The sequence below is a fragment of the Acipenser ruthenus genome, chromosome 17 (genome assembly GCF_902713425.1).
Source record: "Acipenser ruthenus chromosome 17, fAciRut3.2 maternal haplotype, whole genome shotgun sequence".
Classification (NCBI taxonomy): Eukaryota; Metazoa; Chordata; class Actinopteri; order Acipenseriformes; family Acipenseridae; genus Acipenser; species Acipenser ruthenus.
The window spans coordinates 31,792,355-31,813,438 of NC_081205.1; the positions used below are offsets into that span (position 1 = coordinate 31,792,355).

Here is a 21,084-nt window from a genome sequence, read left to right on the forward strand (position 1 = left end):
CCCATCTTGCTCGTTTGGTTGTTAGTAGCTTATTGATCCCAGAATCTCATCAAGCAGCTTCTTGAAGGATCCCAGGGTGTCAGCTTCAACAACATTACTAGGGAGTTGGTTCCAGACCCTCACAATTCTCTGTGTAAAAAAAGTGCCTCCTATTTTCTGTTCTGTTGTTAAAACAACCAACTGGGACTTACAAAAAAGAAAAATAAATGTTTGAAAGACTACAACAAACACGATAAACATTAGGGCACTTTATATACAAAACTATCGTATATGTCCTTCCTATCTAAAGCGTTGTATAATCACTATGGAGCAGATGTTTCTTTAGGCCCCGTATGTAGTGACGCAACGGCAACCCCGCCCACGTGTTCCCCAGCATGGCTCCTTCCTGGAGCGGGAAGACAGCAAGCGAGAGCTCGGGGGGGAAGCGGTGCATAGGAGATTCTACGCAGTCTCCCATCCGTCTCGCAAACAGGACCTCTGGGCTTCTTGTAGGGATACCATGGGCATCCCGAGGCTGCTCTCAAACGCAATGGCCAGGGTCAGCACAGTCCGCTATTACCAGCTAGTGCTGGTTATAGCAGCCGCACTGGCTGTTGTTGCTTTTTACAGTTTAGGATCGGACCGGCAGAACTTTTCCAGCACTACCAAGCGTATCAAAGAGACTCATGCCAGCCACAACGCAAACATGAACGACGGCGATCTCTCCTCCGATACCAACGCCGAGCAACGCGTTTCAAAAGGTGCGAGTGTGGGAGAAGCTGGCAGAACGAACACGGATAGTATTAACGCTGGGACTGCAGAGGAGCAGCGTCCTCGATATTTACACGCGCTGATGATGTTCACCAAAGTGGACACGAGCCAGGCGTTGCAGCAGAAGTTCCAGGTTGCCATGAGATCGATGCTGAAGCACGCCAGGTTTGAGGACGGGGAAGTCTTGACCCTGCATTTTGTGAGCGACGAACCTAGCAGAGAGATCGGGGAAAAGATTCTGGAAGACTTGCTGCAGGGCGCCACCTTCCGTTGTGAGGTAGGGGTGGCATTTCGTGTGCATTGTAGTTAAGTTAAATCGTAAATGAGCTGTTTGGCAATTGCACTTTCAATTTTAATTTGGCAATTGAACTTTTTAATTTCGAACTTTTTAATGTTTGCTCGCTGATTCAGAATGTATGATCCAGTATGAGGCACTAGGGGGCAGTGTTGCACTTTACAACGCTTGTTAGTTATCATCAGGCTAACCACACGCTCCCGTACCCTCACGACTGAAAGCACGCTGCTTTGTTTTGGTTGCCAGTTTTCAAACAGCACCTACATCAGGGCCACACCTACACTATGAAGCATGCAAGCCTTGTCAGAATCTGGGAAATGTTCCATGGCGTGTCGGTGGGAGTACATTATTGAATTGATTATTTCAAGGTGTGGTTCTTAATGTTTTAAAATGCCACCCCAGTACTGAGCTTGTGCACTGGGTTGTCAATAGTTACGGGTTAAACGTGGGGTTTTCATGATCTGTAATGTACTTTTTTTTTTTCAAAATTCAAATGAATATTCTATCATTTTGAATTAACTGAATAATAATAATAATAATAATAAAAAAAAACAAAAAAAACATAGTACCATATTACTGTACAGCTCCACTGGGAATAATGGGAAAGGTGGAGGTGAAAATTAAAATGAATGTGAGTGAGGGTGACCTACACGACAGGAAGTGGCTGTTTAAATGATGCGCTATGTTCCTTAAAAACACAAGTACAGCACAGAACGTTCTTTAGGACAACACTGTGAGCAGTGCTCCTGTGGCTAATCTAGTATAACAAATACCTCCATGCTTATGGTATAAGACTTTAAAATGTGCCTGAAGCGTCGGCACATTTGAAAGCCTTACTACACCTTGTTCGTAATTCAAAGTAGTCCAGTCCTTGAACATAGTTTAGAATGTGTGCCAGCGTGCTAAGCAGGCTAATCCAGTGTACTTGTCCTCATATGACTTGAACCAGCTGCCAGCAGTGTTATGCTGCATATACAGCACAGTACAGGGTGTATGGCAGGAGCAGCGAGACTGTGCACATGCTTTATTCCTCCTTTGAGAACTGCTTTATAAAAATGGCTTCGGTCAGTTGGGAAAAGTGATCGCTGGTCAGATATTTCAGACACGTTAAACTGTGGGTTTAAACCAGCGCTGCACCCATCAGAGACTGTTCACTGTAAAGATAAAAAACAGTTTTCTTTTGTTATTTTTGCTATAAACAGGATTAGGAAGTTTTCCAATAGTTTCACAAACACACATAGACACATATATTATAAGATTAAAGTCTAATATTCCATACAAGGCTCTGTCTTGTGAAACATTAGTAAGTTGCGCAGTCTGCCAACTGAACATCTTACTGTGATCTCTCTACGAAAGTCTGGCTGAGCCAATGGGATTGAAACGGACTTGTACCACGGATATGCAGCTTTTTTATATAACAAAATTCAGCATGCACAAATTGTGTGTTACAGGTGGCAGGCAATCATGAGATTGCATCGTAGGAGGGAGAGGGTGTCCTGTGTGCACAGGAAAGCAATGCAGATTTAATATATAGTTCAGGGTCTGGTTAGAACTCATTGACTGGAATGATCCATTGGTTCCACTTCTTAGCAGTGGAGATGCTGGCAGGCTTGCATTGGGGACATTCTTGGCTGGCGTTGTTACTAGTGTCTTTCATTGCCAGGCTGTGGTGCCAGGGAAGCATGCCCGCTCTGAATTAGGACACTCTCCATTGCCAGGCAGACAAGCAGCCCAGCCAGCATCCCTGCACTAATCCCAGTGTTTGTGCTACGGCTGGATCAGGCAGTGAGTAAACGTTACTCCTCCTGCTAATTTCAAAACTGTTCGTCCAGCGCAATTACTGCGCTCAATAAAGTGAGGATCATTGCTCTGTTTGTCAGTTCATCCCGAAAGGTAATTGAACTCCCTGCAGTTATTGATTTCACTTATTTACTGCTTTACCTTTTAAATTGCACTCAGGCTTATAGAAAATATGAATCCACTCAAAAATGCACTCCAGGAAAAACTGCTTCTGCCCTATACTGTTAGGTTGCTATATCATTTATATGATGTTTTCAATAATAAATAAATAAAAAACAACTTGCTGTAGAGGTATTTTAGATGTTGGCTATATTTACTCACATTACTTACATAGATTTGCATCTGCTTTGATTTTCTATTTGAACCTACATGTCCCGTCTCTTTTGCTCAGTTAAGTGCTGCTGATGAAGTAAATGTTCACAGTTTGGGATAGGATGTTCCAGTTGCAGAGTTCTCTCTATGTACTATAGATGCACAGTGCGTCTTAGTTCTCTGACACTGGGAAACATCTGCCTGGAAGGGATGAACACTCCTCACTAATGATCTAGGGCAGCAGTGTGGAGTAGTGGTTAGGACTCTGGACTCTTGACCGGAGGGTTGTGGGTTCAGTTCCACTGCTGCTGTAAGGTACTTTACCTAGATTGCTTCAGTAAAAACCCAACTGTATAAACAGGTAATTGTAAGTAAAAAAATATGTAATTGTATGTAAAAATAATGTGATATCTTGTAACAATTGTAAGTCGCCCTGGGTAAGGGCATCTGCTAAGAAATAATAATAATAATAATAATAATAATAATAATAATAATAATAATAATAATAATAATAATACACTGATCACTTCGGATACATGACATGCATCAGATCTGCACGTCAATCCAGCACTGCTCACTGCATTCGTACAGGTTAATACATGCATCAGATCTGCACGTCAATCCAGCACTGCTCACTGCATTCGTACAGGTTAATACATGCATCAAATCTGCACGTCAATCCAGCACTGCTCACTGCATTCGTACAGGTTAATACATGCATCAGATCTGCACGTCAATCCAGCACTGCTCACTGCATTCGTACAGGTTAATACATGCATCAGATCTGCACGTCAATCCAGCACTGCTCACTGCATTCGTACAGGTTTATATAACACAGGATCCATTCACTTGGAATAGAAAGTGATAGCTTTTTGTAGTTGCCTTAAGCAGCTGTTTTTGTTCACTGGTGTGCTTTTTCTAACATAGTTACTCCCAAAAACAAAACGAAAGCAGTAACTTGGTTTTGATAAAAAGTATAATTTTGGGTCACCAGTTATGGCTTTGTGTCGCACTTTATTGATCTCATAACATAATCATGGTTTTTTTCACAACAGTTTTTCACGAAATGTAATTCTTCAGATAAATAATTTAAGAAACAAATGAAAAACAACACGTTTCCATGATTCCCCCCCCCCCCCCATAGTTTAAAGCATGCCTCTGTCTCACTGTCATGGAAACTGCTGAAAAATATAATGGCAGAATAACAGGAAATTTGGAACGGCAACAGAGAGTTAGAGGTGTTTGTGATTGTTGATCCCCAGGATGAACACTAGGTGTTAATACATAAATTACGGTTTATGTTTTTTTCAGGGGGGAAAATTATGTAAAACTCAATTTCCCATGTTCCAACGGAAGATAAGAGATAAGATGAATTTTCAAGAATGTGTGCTGATGAATAAGTGTAAGAGTGGAAATACTGTACTTGACAATACTTCAAAGTTGAATTAGCTGGAAAACAAAAGTGTAATTTGTCCCATTTTACAGTAAAAAAAACTAAACAAAAAAGCAGTAGCCCATCAAAGTAGAGGAGAGGCTCTGTCTATTCGAATCCACGCGAATATATTCATTTTGGCAGATGTTCCCACCAGTAGGACTTTTACTGGCACTAAGGCAGCTGATTCCACTGCTGAAATTAGCTGCACAAAACTAATTCTTTTTATAAGCACCCATTTCACTTTGTACTGGGAATACAAAGGGAATAGGAAACCCTTACTGCCAGTAGAATTTGTACTGGGAATAGGAAACCCTTACTGCCAGTAGAATTTCTATTGGTTCTAATGAATTCATTTTTGCCACTGGCTGCATTTCAAGCAGTGCGTGCTGAAATAATTGAATATTTGGCCAACAGCTTGAGCGTTTGAATCTGAAATCTTCTACAGTCCTTAAGTGACCCTTAAGTTTTCCTTTCATAATAATTGCATGGCAGGCACACACCAGCTGGTTGAAAAACCCCACCAAACACAAATAAAGAGCCAATAGAAAAGGACAAGACAGTTGAAAAATGATTCAGATCCATTCACTGCACATGCTGAATGGAGAAGAAGGGATTACAAGCTGAACTGTGCCTCTTCATTTGGATCTGATACAGTGAAACACATCATCATATTAACAGACCTCTGTGGTGAAATACATGGCTTCATCACTTTTACTCAATAGCTGCCTGCATGAAAAAATAAATTGTGTGCAGCAATAGGACCTGACAAGTTAATGTAGGGGCCAAGATACAAATAAATAAGCATTTATTCTACACCAGTAACTCAAGTAAACCCTTTACTGCCCTGGGCATGTCCCCATACCTATTGAAAGCCTAGTTTCTCAATGTCAAATAGATTAGACACTGGGCAGCAAAGGGTTAAAACACAGATACAGCCAGGCCTGTTTTAAAGGTAGTCTGTCTGTCTGTTGAATCCCTGATATGTTTTGCATGTTAATATTGCTGTCCTGAGTGGTCATTATAAGAAGGTTAAAAATAATGAAGACAATCGAACACTAGATCTGCAAATACTCCAACTCAGTTTTGTCTAGCAGTGTTGCCTAAATATACAGGTCACATACCAGGAAGCAACTTCTCTTTCATAATTACAGCCATCGCCAGAAAGCAATGGACGAGAGTTTAACCCTCAAGCCCAGGCTCAGAAGTCTCTTTTTTAAATGCAGGGTGTCCTCCTGGAAACTGGAGGATAAAAAGAAAAGCTTGGCTTGATAGAGGGCAGAGTGCCTTTGTTCAGAAGGGGGCCGCTAATGTGTGTGAGGTCATTGCGTCAGTACAGCTGGACAGAACGGTGCAACGCGGTATCTGAAATCCGGGCTGCAGACACGGGGCAAACAGTGTGTTCTTTGAAAGAAAACACAGGACATAGTCTTTCAGAGGTTTAATGGAAGGGGTGTACAGAACATTCTATGATGTGGGAGTGTTGAAAGGCGGTGGTCTTTGAAAAACAGTTTTCAGTAGAACTTTATCAAGCAGTAACTATACTTCTGGAGATCTACTTCATTCCAGCATATTATAATGTTACTGTGACTAGCACACTGGTATCTAGCTCTCTTCCTGTCTAGCTGTATATTTAAAAACACTGGAATGGTGTTGCAATAGTTTGATAACTTCAATGAACTCCTACCTGTTTGGCTGCAGTTAACAACATGACTGTGGTGTGATATTTAAAAGAATTAAAAACAGTGGAATCTAGCAAGGCAAGGAGATATTATAAAATATATCAGCAAGCGGGTACGAGTTTCAAGAACGCACACAGACACATCCTACACGTTCGAAAGCCAAAAACAGCAACTGCTGCACACAACCTGATGGCTTCCAGTAAGGGTTTGGGGGAATGAGTCACACAGATTAGGGCTTTGCCATCTGTATTGAGATGCTTCAGCGAGGTGCTCCTGCTGCTAAACCCCGCAATACAGCAAGTGGATACCTACAGAAGAGTCACTGCTGCTTCAAAACACGCCTCACACCACCCAGGCTGGTACTGTCCAAGCATGAGAGACTATACTGCCATCCTGCTTAGTGATGTAGGAGGCAGGGGGAGCTGCTGGGAAATACCTTTCTGTGTTACACAGTGTTTAGCATTTTCTCGCCCACACAGCTGCAGAATATTGGCTCAGAACGAAATAATTATCGAAATGGTTTTCTCACCTGTCAAAAACAAGGTAAGGTCAGTGTGGTCTGCTGTGAATTCACCCTTTTGATGCCTGTATTAAAGTCTTTCACTTGTACCTATAGATATATATATCTTTTGACAATAGCAGAGGAGCGTGCCAGCCTGGATCTTCACTGTGTGTGTTTGGTGAAGGTCCTTCGCAAATACTACCACAGGGATGGAAATAAGACTCCCATTGCATAGCAGTTTGAGCCATTCCTGGTTTTACTGTGAAATTAATAGAACCCACCTGAGCTTGGTACCTATACACTTGGGTTAATCAAGCTTGTAGTGAATCCTAGAATGGGTGAAACAGTATATGCAACAGGAGTCTTATTTCCACCCCCGTACCAGCGCTCTGTTGACCTCTCTTGACAGACTGACATAAAAAAAGTGTCATATATTCAAAGTGTAATTTACTTGATAATGTAAGTAGTTTATTTTTTCAGAACAAAAGCGAAACGTGAGTTTTTTTGCCCCTCAGAAGAAGGAGCGTGAGCAGTGACACAAGCAGTTCACAGCGTCCCTTCCAGGATGTGCATGTGCGAGGGGAGTGTTCTCACGTCGTGCTGTGCTCTGTGTCTCATCTCAGGTGAGCTTCCACAATGTCAAGGTGCTGACGGAGAAGCTGTTCCCCATCGTGGAGGCCATGCAGAAGCACTTCAGCGCCGGCTCAGGAACCTACTACAGCGACGCCATCTTCTTCCTGTCTGTCGCCATGCACCGCATCATGCCAGCAGGTGAGCTGGGCACACGTCACCTTCTCATCACTGCTATATGAAGTAAATCATCCATAGCTAACAAAACACATAGTAGAGCTAGGGGTGTAGACCGTTGATCTAACCCTTTCAGGTCTCACCTTATCTTAGTGCCGCCTGTTAACAGATGCCTCTGGGAATCACACTGGAACCTCATGGGACTCCTAGGTCCCATTCTGAAGACTTGGTCTAAATGTCTGTCATTTCATTTTTTTGTCAGTGTTTTCTTATTGTATGGTATAGTAGTGTACAGTACGGTATAATATACTGCTGCATAGAGAAGCCAGCGCTACAGAGTTGAAAGGTCACAAGCTGGACAGTTTCTAGAATGAGAATGCAAGCACAGTGGCTGATAACTAGGATTCATCTAGCAATATTAAAAGTCAGGTAATATTGACAGCAAAAAGTGCAACAAAAAAAATATATATATTAGAGCAGCATTCTCGGTACAGTATAACAGTATCTTGCAAAAGTATAAGAAAATGTAAAAATCATTATATTGATTATATGGGCAGCAGTGTGGAGTAGTGGTTAGGGCTCTGGACTCTTGCCCAGAGGGTTGTGGGTTCAATCCCCAGTGGGGGACACTGCTGTTGTACCCTTGAGCAAGGTACTTTACCTAGATTGCTCCAGTAAAAACCCAACTGTATAAATGGGTAATTGTATGTTAAAATAATGTGATATCTGTATAATGTGAAATAATGTATAATGTGATATCTTGTAACAATTGTAAGTCGCCCTGGATAAGGGCGTCTGCTAAGAAATAAATAATAATAATAATAATAATAATAATAATAATAATAATAATAATAATAATAATAATAATAATTTAGAGCCGTCTACCCTCTCAATGCACTTGCAAGTCAGCAACAGAGCTGTAAATAACGTTTGCGGGGTGCAGGCAGAGTGGAGTTCGGATTTGGTCGCTGGAACCCCTGCCGTGTGGCCCTGCAGATCAAAGCCAGGCAGGGAGGCCCCTCTGACTGCTCCTCTCAAACACACTGAGGCCCTGGGGAGCTGCTGAAAGGTTACACAACAGGAGGAGAATCGACTGTGAATCAAATCAAAAAGGAAAGTTAAACCTATCCATGGAGGAGAGGGGAGGGGATGGTGCTCATGAAAGACACACTTCTATTAAATTTAGCAAGAATTGACCAAGCTAGTGATGCACAGAGCCAGTGCATAAACAAGCTTCACATGACTCTTTGGGATCTTTTTAGCGCAGATTTCAACTCCCAACTTCCCTGAAGGAATTAAAAGGCTCTGGTACAGTAATTGATCCCTCCAGAACAATTTAAAACCCTTGCAGACTTGTCAGGATGAAACTGTGCCCTGACTAATACAGAAATGACAGTGGATCATTGTGATGCATGAGGCTAATACGCGATGTGGACTGAAAAGTGATTGTTGCCTTAAAAAAAAAAAAAAAAAAAAAAAAAAAATTCACAAATCAGTGTTGTGTTCATTTAATTTGATTTACCTGTGATGTACTTTATAATAGCAGCTGTTAACAATTCCAGCTTGGTGCCTGGTTTCTGTCTGAATAAAGCTGGCTTACTCAATCCCTGGCATTCTCCAGATCTTAATGCAGGTGCCGCAGATTCATCTGTGGTCCTGGTCGTATTTGAAAGTATTATTAAAGGGATGTGGGGCGCAGCGGGCAGATTCACAAGCCTGTGATGCCTTTCACCCCTGCAGGTCCGGGTTCAAATCGCTCTCATTGGATGAGTGACTGGGAAACTCTCAAGCTGAGTCAAGTTTGCAGTTTTAGAGAGGGTTCATTCTCATTTTCCAAAGCACTGTTTAGAATGCAAGGATGTTTATCAACACTCTACAAAGAACAGTCCTTAAAACAGGCATTGTTAGGGTGGTACAGATTCTGATCAATACTCTGAACAAGCCACCAGAATTACATCCAGATTGAGATTTTGCTATGAAATGGTTCTGTTGTCAGAAGAAGCGGGGCTTTTCCTATTTGATCTTTTGCAATTCAAATGTGCTGTGGATATTTGAGTATAATCATAATCGCAGGGGCAGACACGTGTTAATCATTATGAGTATTTTCTTAGTTTTATTCCATCTAAATGATTTCAATAATCTCTGAAAAGTTTCCTTTGCACTTCAAAATAAGGCTCAATGGGTCAAATCCAGACTTGACAAGACCCAGTAAGTTTTTTCTCTCTAATCACAAGATCATGGCAGTCTCTCCACTGAAACCCTCTCAGTTAGGTTTCCCTTTGAGAAAGACTCCTAATTGATCCCAGTGACTGCACTGACAGTTGAGCTTGAGGTTCTCGTTAGCATGCTGACACAGCACTGCTAATACGTGCAGCTTTCGTCACTTTCAACATCCAGGAGAGAGTATTATGAAAGTCTGTGACTGTCCTCGGTGGCCCTCCAGCTGCAGACACTGTTCAGCCCCCTCGTCTTCAGTGAGCATCAAATGTTTTACCAGAATTCCCAGTATTACCAGTCCGCGTTTGCCTCTGCCATACGGCACAGTTCATCTCCGACCCCCTGAGCATAGATTCAGTGAGATATGAATCCTCTCTTCACTTCTCTTTGTTTACTTGCTTTCCTAAAGGCTAAACCCTGCTGACTGCTGCATGTCATTGAGCATGCTGTGGTGCTCTGCACCTGAATAACAGTTCAGAACGCTAGCTGTGTGGGTCCTATAGGGATTAGATGGCACATGCACAATTTTTCACAACTCTTCCCATAGCACACGTCGGCTCCCCAGTCATGTCTTATGAGTGATGGTCATTTGGGGTTTGGTTTGAACTCACAAGCACTGTGTTGTATTAAAATCCAGTTAGTGCTGAAAAAATGTGGATAAAAGAGAATAATCTGCAAAAGGTGGGGGGCTACACCAGAAATATATAGATAAAATGTGTCTTTCTAAGGAGGCTGGGATGCTGTGATCACTCATGTGGAAGCAGTCTGCTCCTGTAGAGGGCAGAGAGCTAGCTGAGCTCTGAATGACTCCCTGGAGAGGCTGTGTATGTTATCAGTACATGACAGGGAGCAGTCTTCAGGGAGACACCAGGGATTTCAGTATGTCACAGGTTGAAACAGGGGGTTCCATTCTAGTGTGTTGCTGTGGGCTTTCAGAGAGATTTTACTTTCTTTCTGCTGAATAAGTTTAGAACAGAAGGTAGGAAGCGCTTTCTTACATAGAGTTATACATGCATGGAATAGCCTACCAGGTGAAGTAGTAGAATCTAAAACATTGGGAACATTTAAAAAAGACTAGATGCTTTTAAATGAGATCCCTCCAGTTGGATCTGTTTTACATTGATACGCTGAATCAGATTAATCTCGAACTTATGAAAAACGTATTGAGCTATTAACTTTGAAGTGGACCGCTTCTTCGACAGTCAGGTATACTGGACAGAGCGCAAGAAAGGGTTCAAACATACATCTGTGTGCAAGGTGCTCTGAACCTCCTTGTCTGCACTATCACTGAAGGGCAGTGCGCCCTGTGTCTGCTTTGCTCTCAGTCCTCATCCCTTCTCTCCCCTTCTCAGAAATCAAGCGGATCGTGCAGTTAGACCTGGACCTGAAGTACAGGACCAACATCAGGGAGCTCTTTGAGCAGTTTAACCAGTTCCCTGCCGGAGCCATCATCGGGATTGCCAGGGAGATGCAGCCGGTTTACAGGTATGTCACCGTGGTGACGGGAGTGTTGCTATGGCAGCAGCAACGCCCGGCCCAAACAGGACACACAGAAGGATCTGTCACGGAGTCATGAGTGGAACATACTGTGTATTCATTGCGTTTACATTCACACATTTTCAATGTCTTTAGTGGGTTACAGGAACCCAGGAATTGTGTTTTATGACAACAGAAGACAAACCTTTCCAAGATCTATTATTACAAACATTTCTTTTGATATGTTGAGATGGTGTAGTTAAATTAAAAAGGCAACACATTCAGGTCACACAATGCAGAATGCTTTGTATCGTATTACTTTCTAAAGAGCATGACTGAGCATCACATACTGTAATGTCTTTTTTAATTGCAAGGTTAAGAACATCCTGCTTGTTTTATATAGCCACTGTGTATTAGTGGGGGAGGGTCATATACAGGTCAAGTGCATTGTGTGTTCATACTATTTCTTATATTGCAACACCCTGACGTTTTTAAATAGCAATTGGGATGTGCATGTCTGGTACAGTCAGTGCTGTACTGGGATTGCAGTTATGACAACAGAGGACTGTCTACTGAACCACATGGGAAATGCTGGAATGATTGTTACAAACACCACACAGTGCAAAAGTGACCTGCTGTGGTTTTTGTTGCTCGCTCCAATTAAACCGTGACTTGGAATAATAACACAGGAAACTGCGCTGTGTGCGATTTCGTATCCTGGAGGTCATGCAACAACAGGATATCTCTGGCGGTATTGTTCTGCTTGACTCATTCCTGGAGGACAATGCATGTTTGAAATGTGTTTTGTTTCGGGTCTTTGACGTCGCTTTTAGCAGAGGCCGCTGCAGCCACCGCCTGAAAAATTCCAGCAGCGCGTTTTAAACAAACAAACAAACAAGCGAGTTCAGAGCTGCGAACGGCTGGCACGGGGGCTCCATTATCACCGAGAGAGCGAGGAAAGGGCTTCTCCAAATTCCTCGGGCAATGGAACAGGAACACAAGCACAAAACTAAACAGAGTGTATATATTAAAATGACTTCTTTAATGTGATCTCTTCTGAGTCTTTAGGGATGCCTCATTTCTTTAAAGAAATGCAAAGCTTTGGGCTGGGTATCAGAGAGAGTGTAATCTTAGTCTTCTCTTCAGTACCGCGTGGGTGTGTGAGAGGGATACTGAAGCGTTAGATAAGGTCCTTTCATACACCTACCTTTTTCTTTTTAAACTGTGAGCTTTTTAAAACTCCAGCTTTCAAGAGCATTTTTGACATCTGAACTGTACTTCTTAGCTGAATCCACTAGGTGGGGCTGCAGGTCCAGCCACTGGGTTCACCCCCACCCCTCCCCCTTCATCTACATGCCCAGACAGCTTTTCCTTGCCTGTATAATCGCATATCAATCATAAGTTATTATACAGTAGTGTTTCATTAAAAAAAAATCTCTAAAAATAGCACACATGTTGTTAGAACTTGCTGCTTCTATATTTTTTTTTATTTTGATATAAATCTGTTGTTATGGGGCTGTCTGGCACAGCCCGCTGATTCAGTAGCCTATCATGCCTGTCACTTCTGATTGAAGGTCTGGGTTCAAGTGAAATTAGTTTGGTGTGCTTGGCCTATCCTCCAGATTATTTAACAGAGTGATCAGGCCAGGATTAACGTGCTTCTTGCAGATCTAGATAATGTAGAGCAAAATAAAATACAAACTGTTAAAGTACTGGCTATGGTTGGGGGCCCTTTATAATGGTTAACCATAGTAAACACTTGGAAAAGTATAGTAAAGCACAGTGAAAAACATGCTAAAGTATGGGTAAGCACTGTGAAGCATAGAACGTGTGGTACAGCATATTAGGCATGGCAAACCAAGATAAAGTGGTAAATGGCTAGCGTAAGCATTTGAAAACTTTAACCTTTACCAGGGTCAGTGTTTATAAGGGGTGTGCTGGGTTAAAGAACATTGTGTTTGGACATTAATCCTTAACTAATGCTGGGTTTGCATGGTTCAAACCCTGCCAGGCTTCTTGTGAACAGGTAATGGGTTACCCTCCCGGTACAGTACCACTCTCAACGGCTCCTTCTAACCCCTGTCCATCTTTTCATACAGTGGGATACAGCTTCCGAGGAATCAATACCGTATAAAAATTCATCCTGCTCCTGTGCCCTCCTGATATGTGGAGTGGAAATTGAATTTGGAACAGATAGAGTATTTCATACAAATTCTCAGAAGTGGGTGCCTAAACTGTTGACTGATTTTGGTAATACAGCCGTTCCCTTGTCTTATTCGTCATGTTTTGATCTGCGTGCCGACACTCTTCTTAATTTAATGTACCAGCACTAATTCCTCTTACGGTATTCAAGAATGTTTTGTCTTGTCAGATCTCCAGAATTTCAGATTAGTAAGCCTCTTAAAAAAGAAGTATAGCCTGCTTGATAGAAATACATGAAAGTGTCTTGCCTGTAGTGTCTAATGTACAGCTGTGGCCAAACATTTTGCACTGCCTAGAATTTTAGGATTGAGACATTTCTGTCTGGTTAGGAGCTGAATTTACTGTTTTAGACAGATAATAAAATGTACATTGATCAGTTTCCATTTGTACCAGTTAGTTGGTAGCAACGTGTGTAAATGACACGTGCCAGAGGTCCATCGGTTCATAGAGGGCATCGCATCTTACAGGATCAGGTAGTGCTTCATAATCTGAGGTGCCCTGTCATAGTGACGTTTGTCCATGTGCATGCTGTCTGTGTAGAGCCAGGAGATGTACTTCTTCATGATACAGATAGCTCTCACTTTGCAGTTTGAGAGATACATTAATAAAAGCTGCCTTGAGAAGCTGCTTGTTTAAAGTGCTCGGATTGATGCTCTGCAGCTTTTCAACCATGAAATTCTGCTCAAGGGAGAAATTTTAATGCGGGCCCTGGTTTGAAGACAAACAAACCCATTAGGATTGTGAGGAGGAGAAGACAGAGGCTGGTGGAATCACATGGCCTGTCTGAAGGGAATGTCTTTGCTTTGGTTGCAACACGAACCCCCTTCCCTTGCTGTTCTGAGCAGCAGTGCTCTGGCTATGTGGCAGAGGAGCAGAACCAATGTAATCTCTCTGGGAAAATGCAAGATATGTGCTCACGAGCCAAAAAGATAGAATAATCATTTAATGATGAAAAATGTAATGAGGTAAGGACAGCATGTATCCATACAAACGATAAAACACTTACTCTTCAATCGAGAACCATTTGGTGCTTTGCTTTTGGTCTTGTTTCATGATACAAGCGATAGAGACCGCTGTTATGATACGATGTAGCATGTAAATAAAGTATCATGATTCATCTATGCACAATTCATCGTTACACCCCTATTCATCGGCACTTGCTTTCTTGAATTGTGGTTTGAGCTTCGACGCAGTGTAGGTTGTGCCTCATCTGTCTTTCACTCTCTTTGTGTCATACTCGTCGTTTTTACTGACAGCTCGGTCTCCTGCACACTTCATCAGTGGCTGCACTGCTTCTGCTGATCCCAGCATTGGGGATGCCTGAAATGACACTAAAAACAATAAAAAAACAATAAAACAGTTTTATTTGTAGAAATCTCTGTGGAGGGATGTGCCTTCTAATTGAGGAAACGGCTGCAGGAGATGAAACGAGATCACTAGTTAGCAGAGATGATGGACGTTTTCACTCAGTGTTTAGCCTTAGGAGCAATGGGAGTGACGTTGAGCTGATAGAGTTGACCTACATCACAGGAAGTGATACGGAACCAGGGAAGCAATTGAAACTTAAAAAAAACCCCATCTGCATTAAAAAAAAAATAATAATAATAATCTGCTTAATGTCCCCTGTTAAAAAGCCATGGCTATCTGTACAGTAAATGTCTAATTGAAAAGTTTGTCATAAAATGTCAGTATTTCTACATTTTTAACCTTTTGCTGCCCAATATATTTGACATTGAGAACATAGGCATTAAATAGGTATGGGTCTCCAATTAACAAATGCAGGCCTTGTTCTTGCTGATCGACAAGCTATTTTTTATTTTTTTTTTTTCGTTGCCAATTAGTTTTTATTATTTTCTGCCCAATTATTTTTAGGCTCAGCTCACCCCTACCACCCCTGCGCTGACTCGGGAGGGGCGAAGATGAACACACGCTGTCCTCCGAAGCGTGTGCCGTCAGCCGCCCGCTTCTTTACACTCTGCAGACTCACCGTGCAGCCGCCTCAGAGATACTGCGTCGGAGGACAACGCAGCTGGGCAGCTTACAGGCAAGCCCGCAGGCGCCCGGCCAGACTACAAGGGTCGCTGGTGCGCGGTGAGCTGAGGACACCCTGGCCGACCTAACCCTCCCTCCCCCCGGGCGACGCTCGGCCAATTGAGCGCCGCCCAATGGAGCTCCCGTCCACGGTCGGCTGTGGAATAGCCTGGACTCGAACCGGCGACGTCCAGACTATAGAGCGCATCCTGCACTCTAGCGAGTGCTTTTACTGGATGCGCCACTCGGGAGCCCCTACGACATGCTATTTTAATAGTTTTTTAACCTTTCCCTACTATAAGGTTTGCATTGATTTTTGTCTTTCTCCAGTCTTGTCGTTTATTCTGCTGTGGGTCTGTCTGGTGCGATCAGTTGCCACACTATAGTTCAGAACGATCTCAAACCCCTTCAGGTCTCAGACGCCCTTGTTTGTTGCTGGCTACTGACTGTACAAATGAAGTGGTTTCTTTGCCTGGCACTTTAGAAGGATAAACTGATCTAGCAAGTAATGAAACACCTGGTTAAGACAGCAAAGGGGGTCCCAGGAAATTTTGGACCCTTCTATTTTGTAAAACAGCATAGATATTTAATGCACAGAAAAATGATTGTTTTACTGTTGCGGCAAGAGACAGGTCTTGTGGTAATTCCAGTACAGACGCTATGCCTAAGACATCTGCTTGCACTGCAGTGCAGTCTCTCGTTTTTTTTTTTTTTTTAATATATATATTTTTATTGCACAGCTGTTTATTTATTTGGTTTATTTATCTCGTTCTACTTTGTGCTTCTTCTGTCCCTCAGCTTTTAGTTGGGGGTTCCCAATTCAAAACTGCTTTAGTTGGTTCACAGTCTGTACAGCCTAGGCTGCTGGGAGAGGAAGGAGTAAGCTCTCTGTGAAGCTGGGTTACCCGAGACTGCAGGCCAAATAACAAAACTGTTTTGAAACCAGGCTTGTTGCCATACATCCTGCCCACTCCATCCGGCTTCATCTCTGGGTCCCCTCGTTGTTCAGCTATCTGTGTGTGTGTGTGTGTCTGTACTGTGTAGACCGTACACCTCTATGAGAAGTAGCACGTACAAAGAGGATATTATAAATCCCGGAAGGTGGTTCAGCCGTTCCATTCTACTCAATTCTAAGCACCTATTAAATGTTGATACATTGTAACGAGTTTTGATCTGGGTATTGACTGGAACACTTCCAGCAAGGAAAATAAATGATGGAAAATAAACTGTACCTTTTATTGAGGAGGCATTGTTATGCTTTACAATAGAATTTTCAGAAAGATTTTGTAACATCTGTATAGTTAACCAGAGCTGCAGGGTTCAGGGAAAACAACCAGCTTACATTTCAAACACCAAAGTCAACAGTCATGCTCTTCATTAGCTCTTGGTACAGCCTTTATTATGATTTTTAAAAAGCTGTAGGCTGACGTTCATATGCCTAGTATAAAGACGTTTGTTACAGTTGAAGTCCATCTCAAAATTGGTTAATCCTAGAACAATCCAGCACGTTCAACAAGGTAATGTTAGGAATAACAGGACAATACTGGCTCTGACCTTCTCAACTGTTATTGAATCTAAAATATGAAATACAGACCTTGGCATTTGAAAAGCTGTATTTAATATGGGGTTATATGAAGGACGTTTTCATTATAATTTGGGATGTGAAAAATGCTGGAGTACCCAGAACAGATTAGTGTTTTTAAAAGCCTCCTGCTGTACATGTAGCACTTGTACATCCATTTATGTAATTTGCTTTGGCAGGCTTTAGTTTTTAGGTAACACTAGAAATGATTGTGCTACTGTACCAGTGCTGGATAGTCTGCATTAGCAATGTTCCAAACAATCCATTTCTTCTTGCATAATGCATTGCTTTGTTACCGTTTAATATTTTTCAGTTCAAAATGTACTTCTGCATTTTTCCTCGAAAGAACACAGGTTTATTGTACAGCAGATCATTCTGTGTGTTTGTTTTATTCTCCCCGTAGCTGTATATCTTTGTCACTGTGTGCACTCTTGTACCATGTTAAGTTTCCTGTCTATGAAGCTAGTTTATTATGTACATATGTTTTTTTTTTTTTTTTTTTTTCAAAGTTATGGCAGGGCAACTTCTCGAACTCCATAGAGTTCACACAAACTGTTTTAAACATTTCAAGAAATGTAATTCTACATTTGTGACTGACAGGGATACAACATGCAGCGTACTAAAGATTGGACAGTCATCAAAACTGACTTTTGTATACAAAAAGAAAGCAAAGCATGGGATTTATTCAGTAGTATTATTTTGTTAGTGTTTGTGAAGGCTTCCTGCAGTACTACCAGAGGATGTAACCGCAATATAGTGCACTGTAATGAGAGCAGTTTCAATATTTTATAACCACAGGGTGAGTCTGATCTGCCCTTCACTCTTTTAAAAAGCAATTACAGCAGTTTCAGGGATAGAAATAAGACTCCTCTTGCAGAGCAGTTTCATCCATTTCATGTTTTAATATGAGCTTGATTAGCCACACTGTATAGCTCAGGTGTGTCTTTTTAAAATCATGGTAAAACCAGGAGTGGAGCAAACTGCTATGCAATGGGAGTCTTATTTCCATGCCTAAGTTTGCACATGGAGCTGCCAGGCGCTTTAGCTTAATGTGGCTCTAACCAGGTAATGTAGTGTCAGAGGTGAAATATATGGTAACTGTTAAGCAGGCTTCTAAAAATGGTTATTAATTAAAGAAGCCACAGAACTCAGACATGAATGGCTGTTCGCTTGTTTTCTGCATTTGATTCAATTTTGTGTGTCTCTGCCTCATTAGTGTACACATCTAGCTGTGTTTTTTGTTATTACTGTCTAGTCTAGTAAGACTGTTTTTCATCAGACTATAGAAGCCCCATTCTGTCTGCCTGCCCCGTCCTCTCTGTCACCCTAGATCACTGACCCACTTACAACTTTTAAAAGTGCTCTGGCCTCTAATGGGCTTCTGTGTTATAGACTGGACATGCATCAGCCTTTTAGCTGTCTGCCTGGTATCCTGAATCACAACAGCTCACTGTCTGCTAGACCAATGTGCTGGATCCATTTGTCTATTGCCCCAGGACCCTCCTTATACCTCAAGACTGGGGTCATATTATTCGATTTTAAGAATTGATCCCCCTGGGTTGAAGTATTGTTTCCTGGGTCACCCATTCATATACCGCCTCATACAGAGAACCAAACTTCTACAAGCCAGGACTTTACATGAGACCTTCTCAAGACCTCCACGAAGGCCATGGAACACAAGATGACATCGAGGAAACTTCTTTTTCTGATACTTGCTTATTTTGAGTGACATTTTCAAGCAATTTTGCAAACCTTGAGCAAAGCAATCTGAACATTTGTGATTTCTGCAACTTGGTAGAAAATACAACTAGTTACTTCAGCAGCTGCTAGAGAGAAAGTTGTCTAGTACAGTGTCAAAGCTGCATTGCCCCAATCGAAAGGAATTCCTAAATCGAACAAACAAAAAATGACGTGGTAACTTCGTAAAACAGAATAACCACAGGCAGGGCCGTGTTTGAACAGCGCAACGCAAGCGCAGCAGAGGAGCGAATTCAAAACTCCCGGATGCGAGTGTCCTGGAACTCTGCTGCAGTCCTGCATCCCTAATCCAGCAACAGCAGCGTCATCCTGAACTCCCGCTGCTTCTCTCCCAGACTGAACCGCACTGGAGCAGGGATGGACAGCAGAGGTCCTTTAAACCCCCTGTGATTAAACCGCGAGGGCAGTTGAACGAGGCTGCTGCTGCTGCTGCTGTGCTAAATAGGCTCATCTGATTGTTCTGGTTGGCATGTGACCATGGCAGCGAGCCAGCGCTCTTGGGAAATCCCTGCCAGTATTATTATTTGATAAGACTGTAAATACTGTACGAAACACGGCTTGGAAATAACCCATAAAAACACTGTACCATACTGAATACTGTAGGTTGACTATCCATTACTGGGTTTACTGTGCTTTATACTGCTGTGAATCTACTAAATTAGTTGCCTACTAAAACTTCTATGTTGTTACCAAATTAGTATGTGTGCATTATTACCATTGACTCCAAATAGGACCCATGTTAATCAACTAACTGCACAATGTTGACCATTTAAAAAAACAATTCAGAAGTTTCCTGGTTTCTAACTGTATGGTTTGTTGTATGATGTTATATCTGTATCAGTAAGATTTCTTCATTTGTATGCATGCAGACATTCAGGTATTATTCAGTATTCTCTATGTACACTGCATAGAATAGGCGAGCAGGGTTCAGAATAGCTGTGATACCACTGGCTGTATAGGTTGTTACTGGAAACTCTGCTTGTTCTTGTAAACTCCTCTCCATGTGTGAGAGCTTTGCTCAGCTCTGTGATATTGTGAACACCCATACAGCACACCCTTTTTAAAACCATGCTGCTGTATATTGTGCTACCGTATTACAACGTTTGAGCCTCTGAATACTGCACAGAATCTTACTTGCATGTAAGTCAGCCAGTCCTATGCTGTTATTTCCCAAAGCGCTGTTAGGCGAGGAGGAAATCGGCTGCATGGCTGATACATGTGAGTGTGACTATAACCATTGTGATATTATCAGCTTGTTCCTATACTTCTTAAGCAGATGATTTTCACTGTATTTGAGTGCCTGTAGATACCCCTATTGAAATGCACTTCCCAGGGTTGCTAATGTTTCTAGTTTCCCTACATCAGTGTTTCCTTTCAGTAAAGAGTTGTGCACATTTTGTTGTACTATTTATTTTTTTGTTCCTGTACGTTGTTTGTTTTTGTTGGTTTTTTTTTAGTTTGAGCCTTAGTGCTGTTGGATGTTACGGAAATCTCCTTGAGATCAGACTAGTCTCTTTATGACTTGTTTTCCTGTTATTGCAATACTGCCTAGAACGAAATGTAACCGAAAACTTCGCTTTGAGTCATGTTTCTATTGAATTCGCCCTTCAAGAGTAAAGCTGTCATCCTTTCAAGCTCTGGAAAATGTCAGCTTCTAGCACTTTTACAGCCAACTACGATAACAGCAAAGTGTTTGGTCGCCGCCCTGGCTAAGACTATATACTGCAGAGTCGATCATGTGACACATCACATGGGTTAGTTCATTTTCATAACATTGCCACATTGTATCCCTGCTGTTCTATGGTTCCTAAAAAGTGAGATGTTTTGAAACAAGAAAACCTCATTTTGCTTCGACAGTCAACCCCTTCATGACCACCTCAAAGAGAGAGCGAAAATAGTGATAAGAAGGGGAGTATATCATGAGGTCACCAGCATGGCAAAACAAGCATTGAAACACAGACGCAGCATTGATACAACTAATACTGCATGCCTGTTGCGCACTGATTTCATCGGTGTTCTTAATGATCTGGTGTGAATGTGTGGGTGGCAGTGCATAGGTGTAGGGGTGATGCAGGTGCTCCAGACAATGACAAACACAAAGTTCATGGTTCAAGTTCTTTTTATTTTACTTTTGTGGTCGACTTGACCGTTTGAATAATAATGCTGGCTCTACCCAACTATGGGTATTGCCAGCATATAAACCAAGGGGTTGCAGTCCCAAAATAATAATACAAAAACACAGACACACAACACAGATACAGACACGTCTCCGGACAGTGCGTGCTCTAGGTGCAGGTG

At 42.1% G+C, this 21,084-nt stretch overlaps 1 protein-coding gene across 1 annotated transcript in view; it reads left to right on the forward strand.

Annotated features, from left to right (window-relative positions):
* Positions 1-334: 334 nt before the first annotated feature.
* LOC117423164 (xyloside xylosyltransferase 1-like) overlaps positions 335-21,084 on the forward strand; it is a 30,869-nt gene continuing 10,119 nt past the window's right edge. The window contains exons 1-3 of the mRNA XM_034038644.3: positions 335-1,027; positions 7,397-7,544; positions 11,090-11,222. Of these exons, the coding sequence (XP_033894535.1) occupies positions 500-1,027; positions 7,397-7,544; positions 11,090-11,222 (809 nt within the window). The 5' untranslated portion in view covers positions 335-499. The remainder of the gene's footprint in view (positions 1,028-7,396; positions 7,545-11,089; positions 11,223-21,084) is intronic.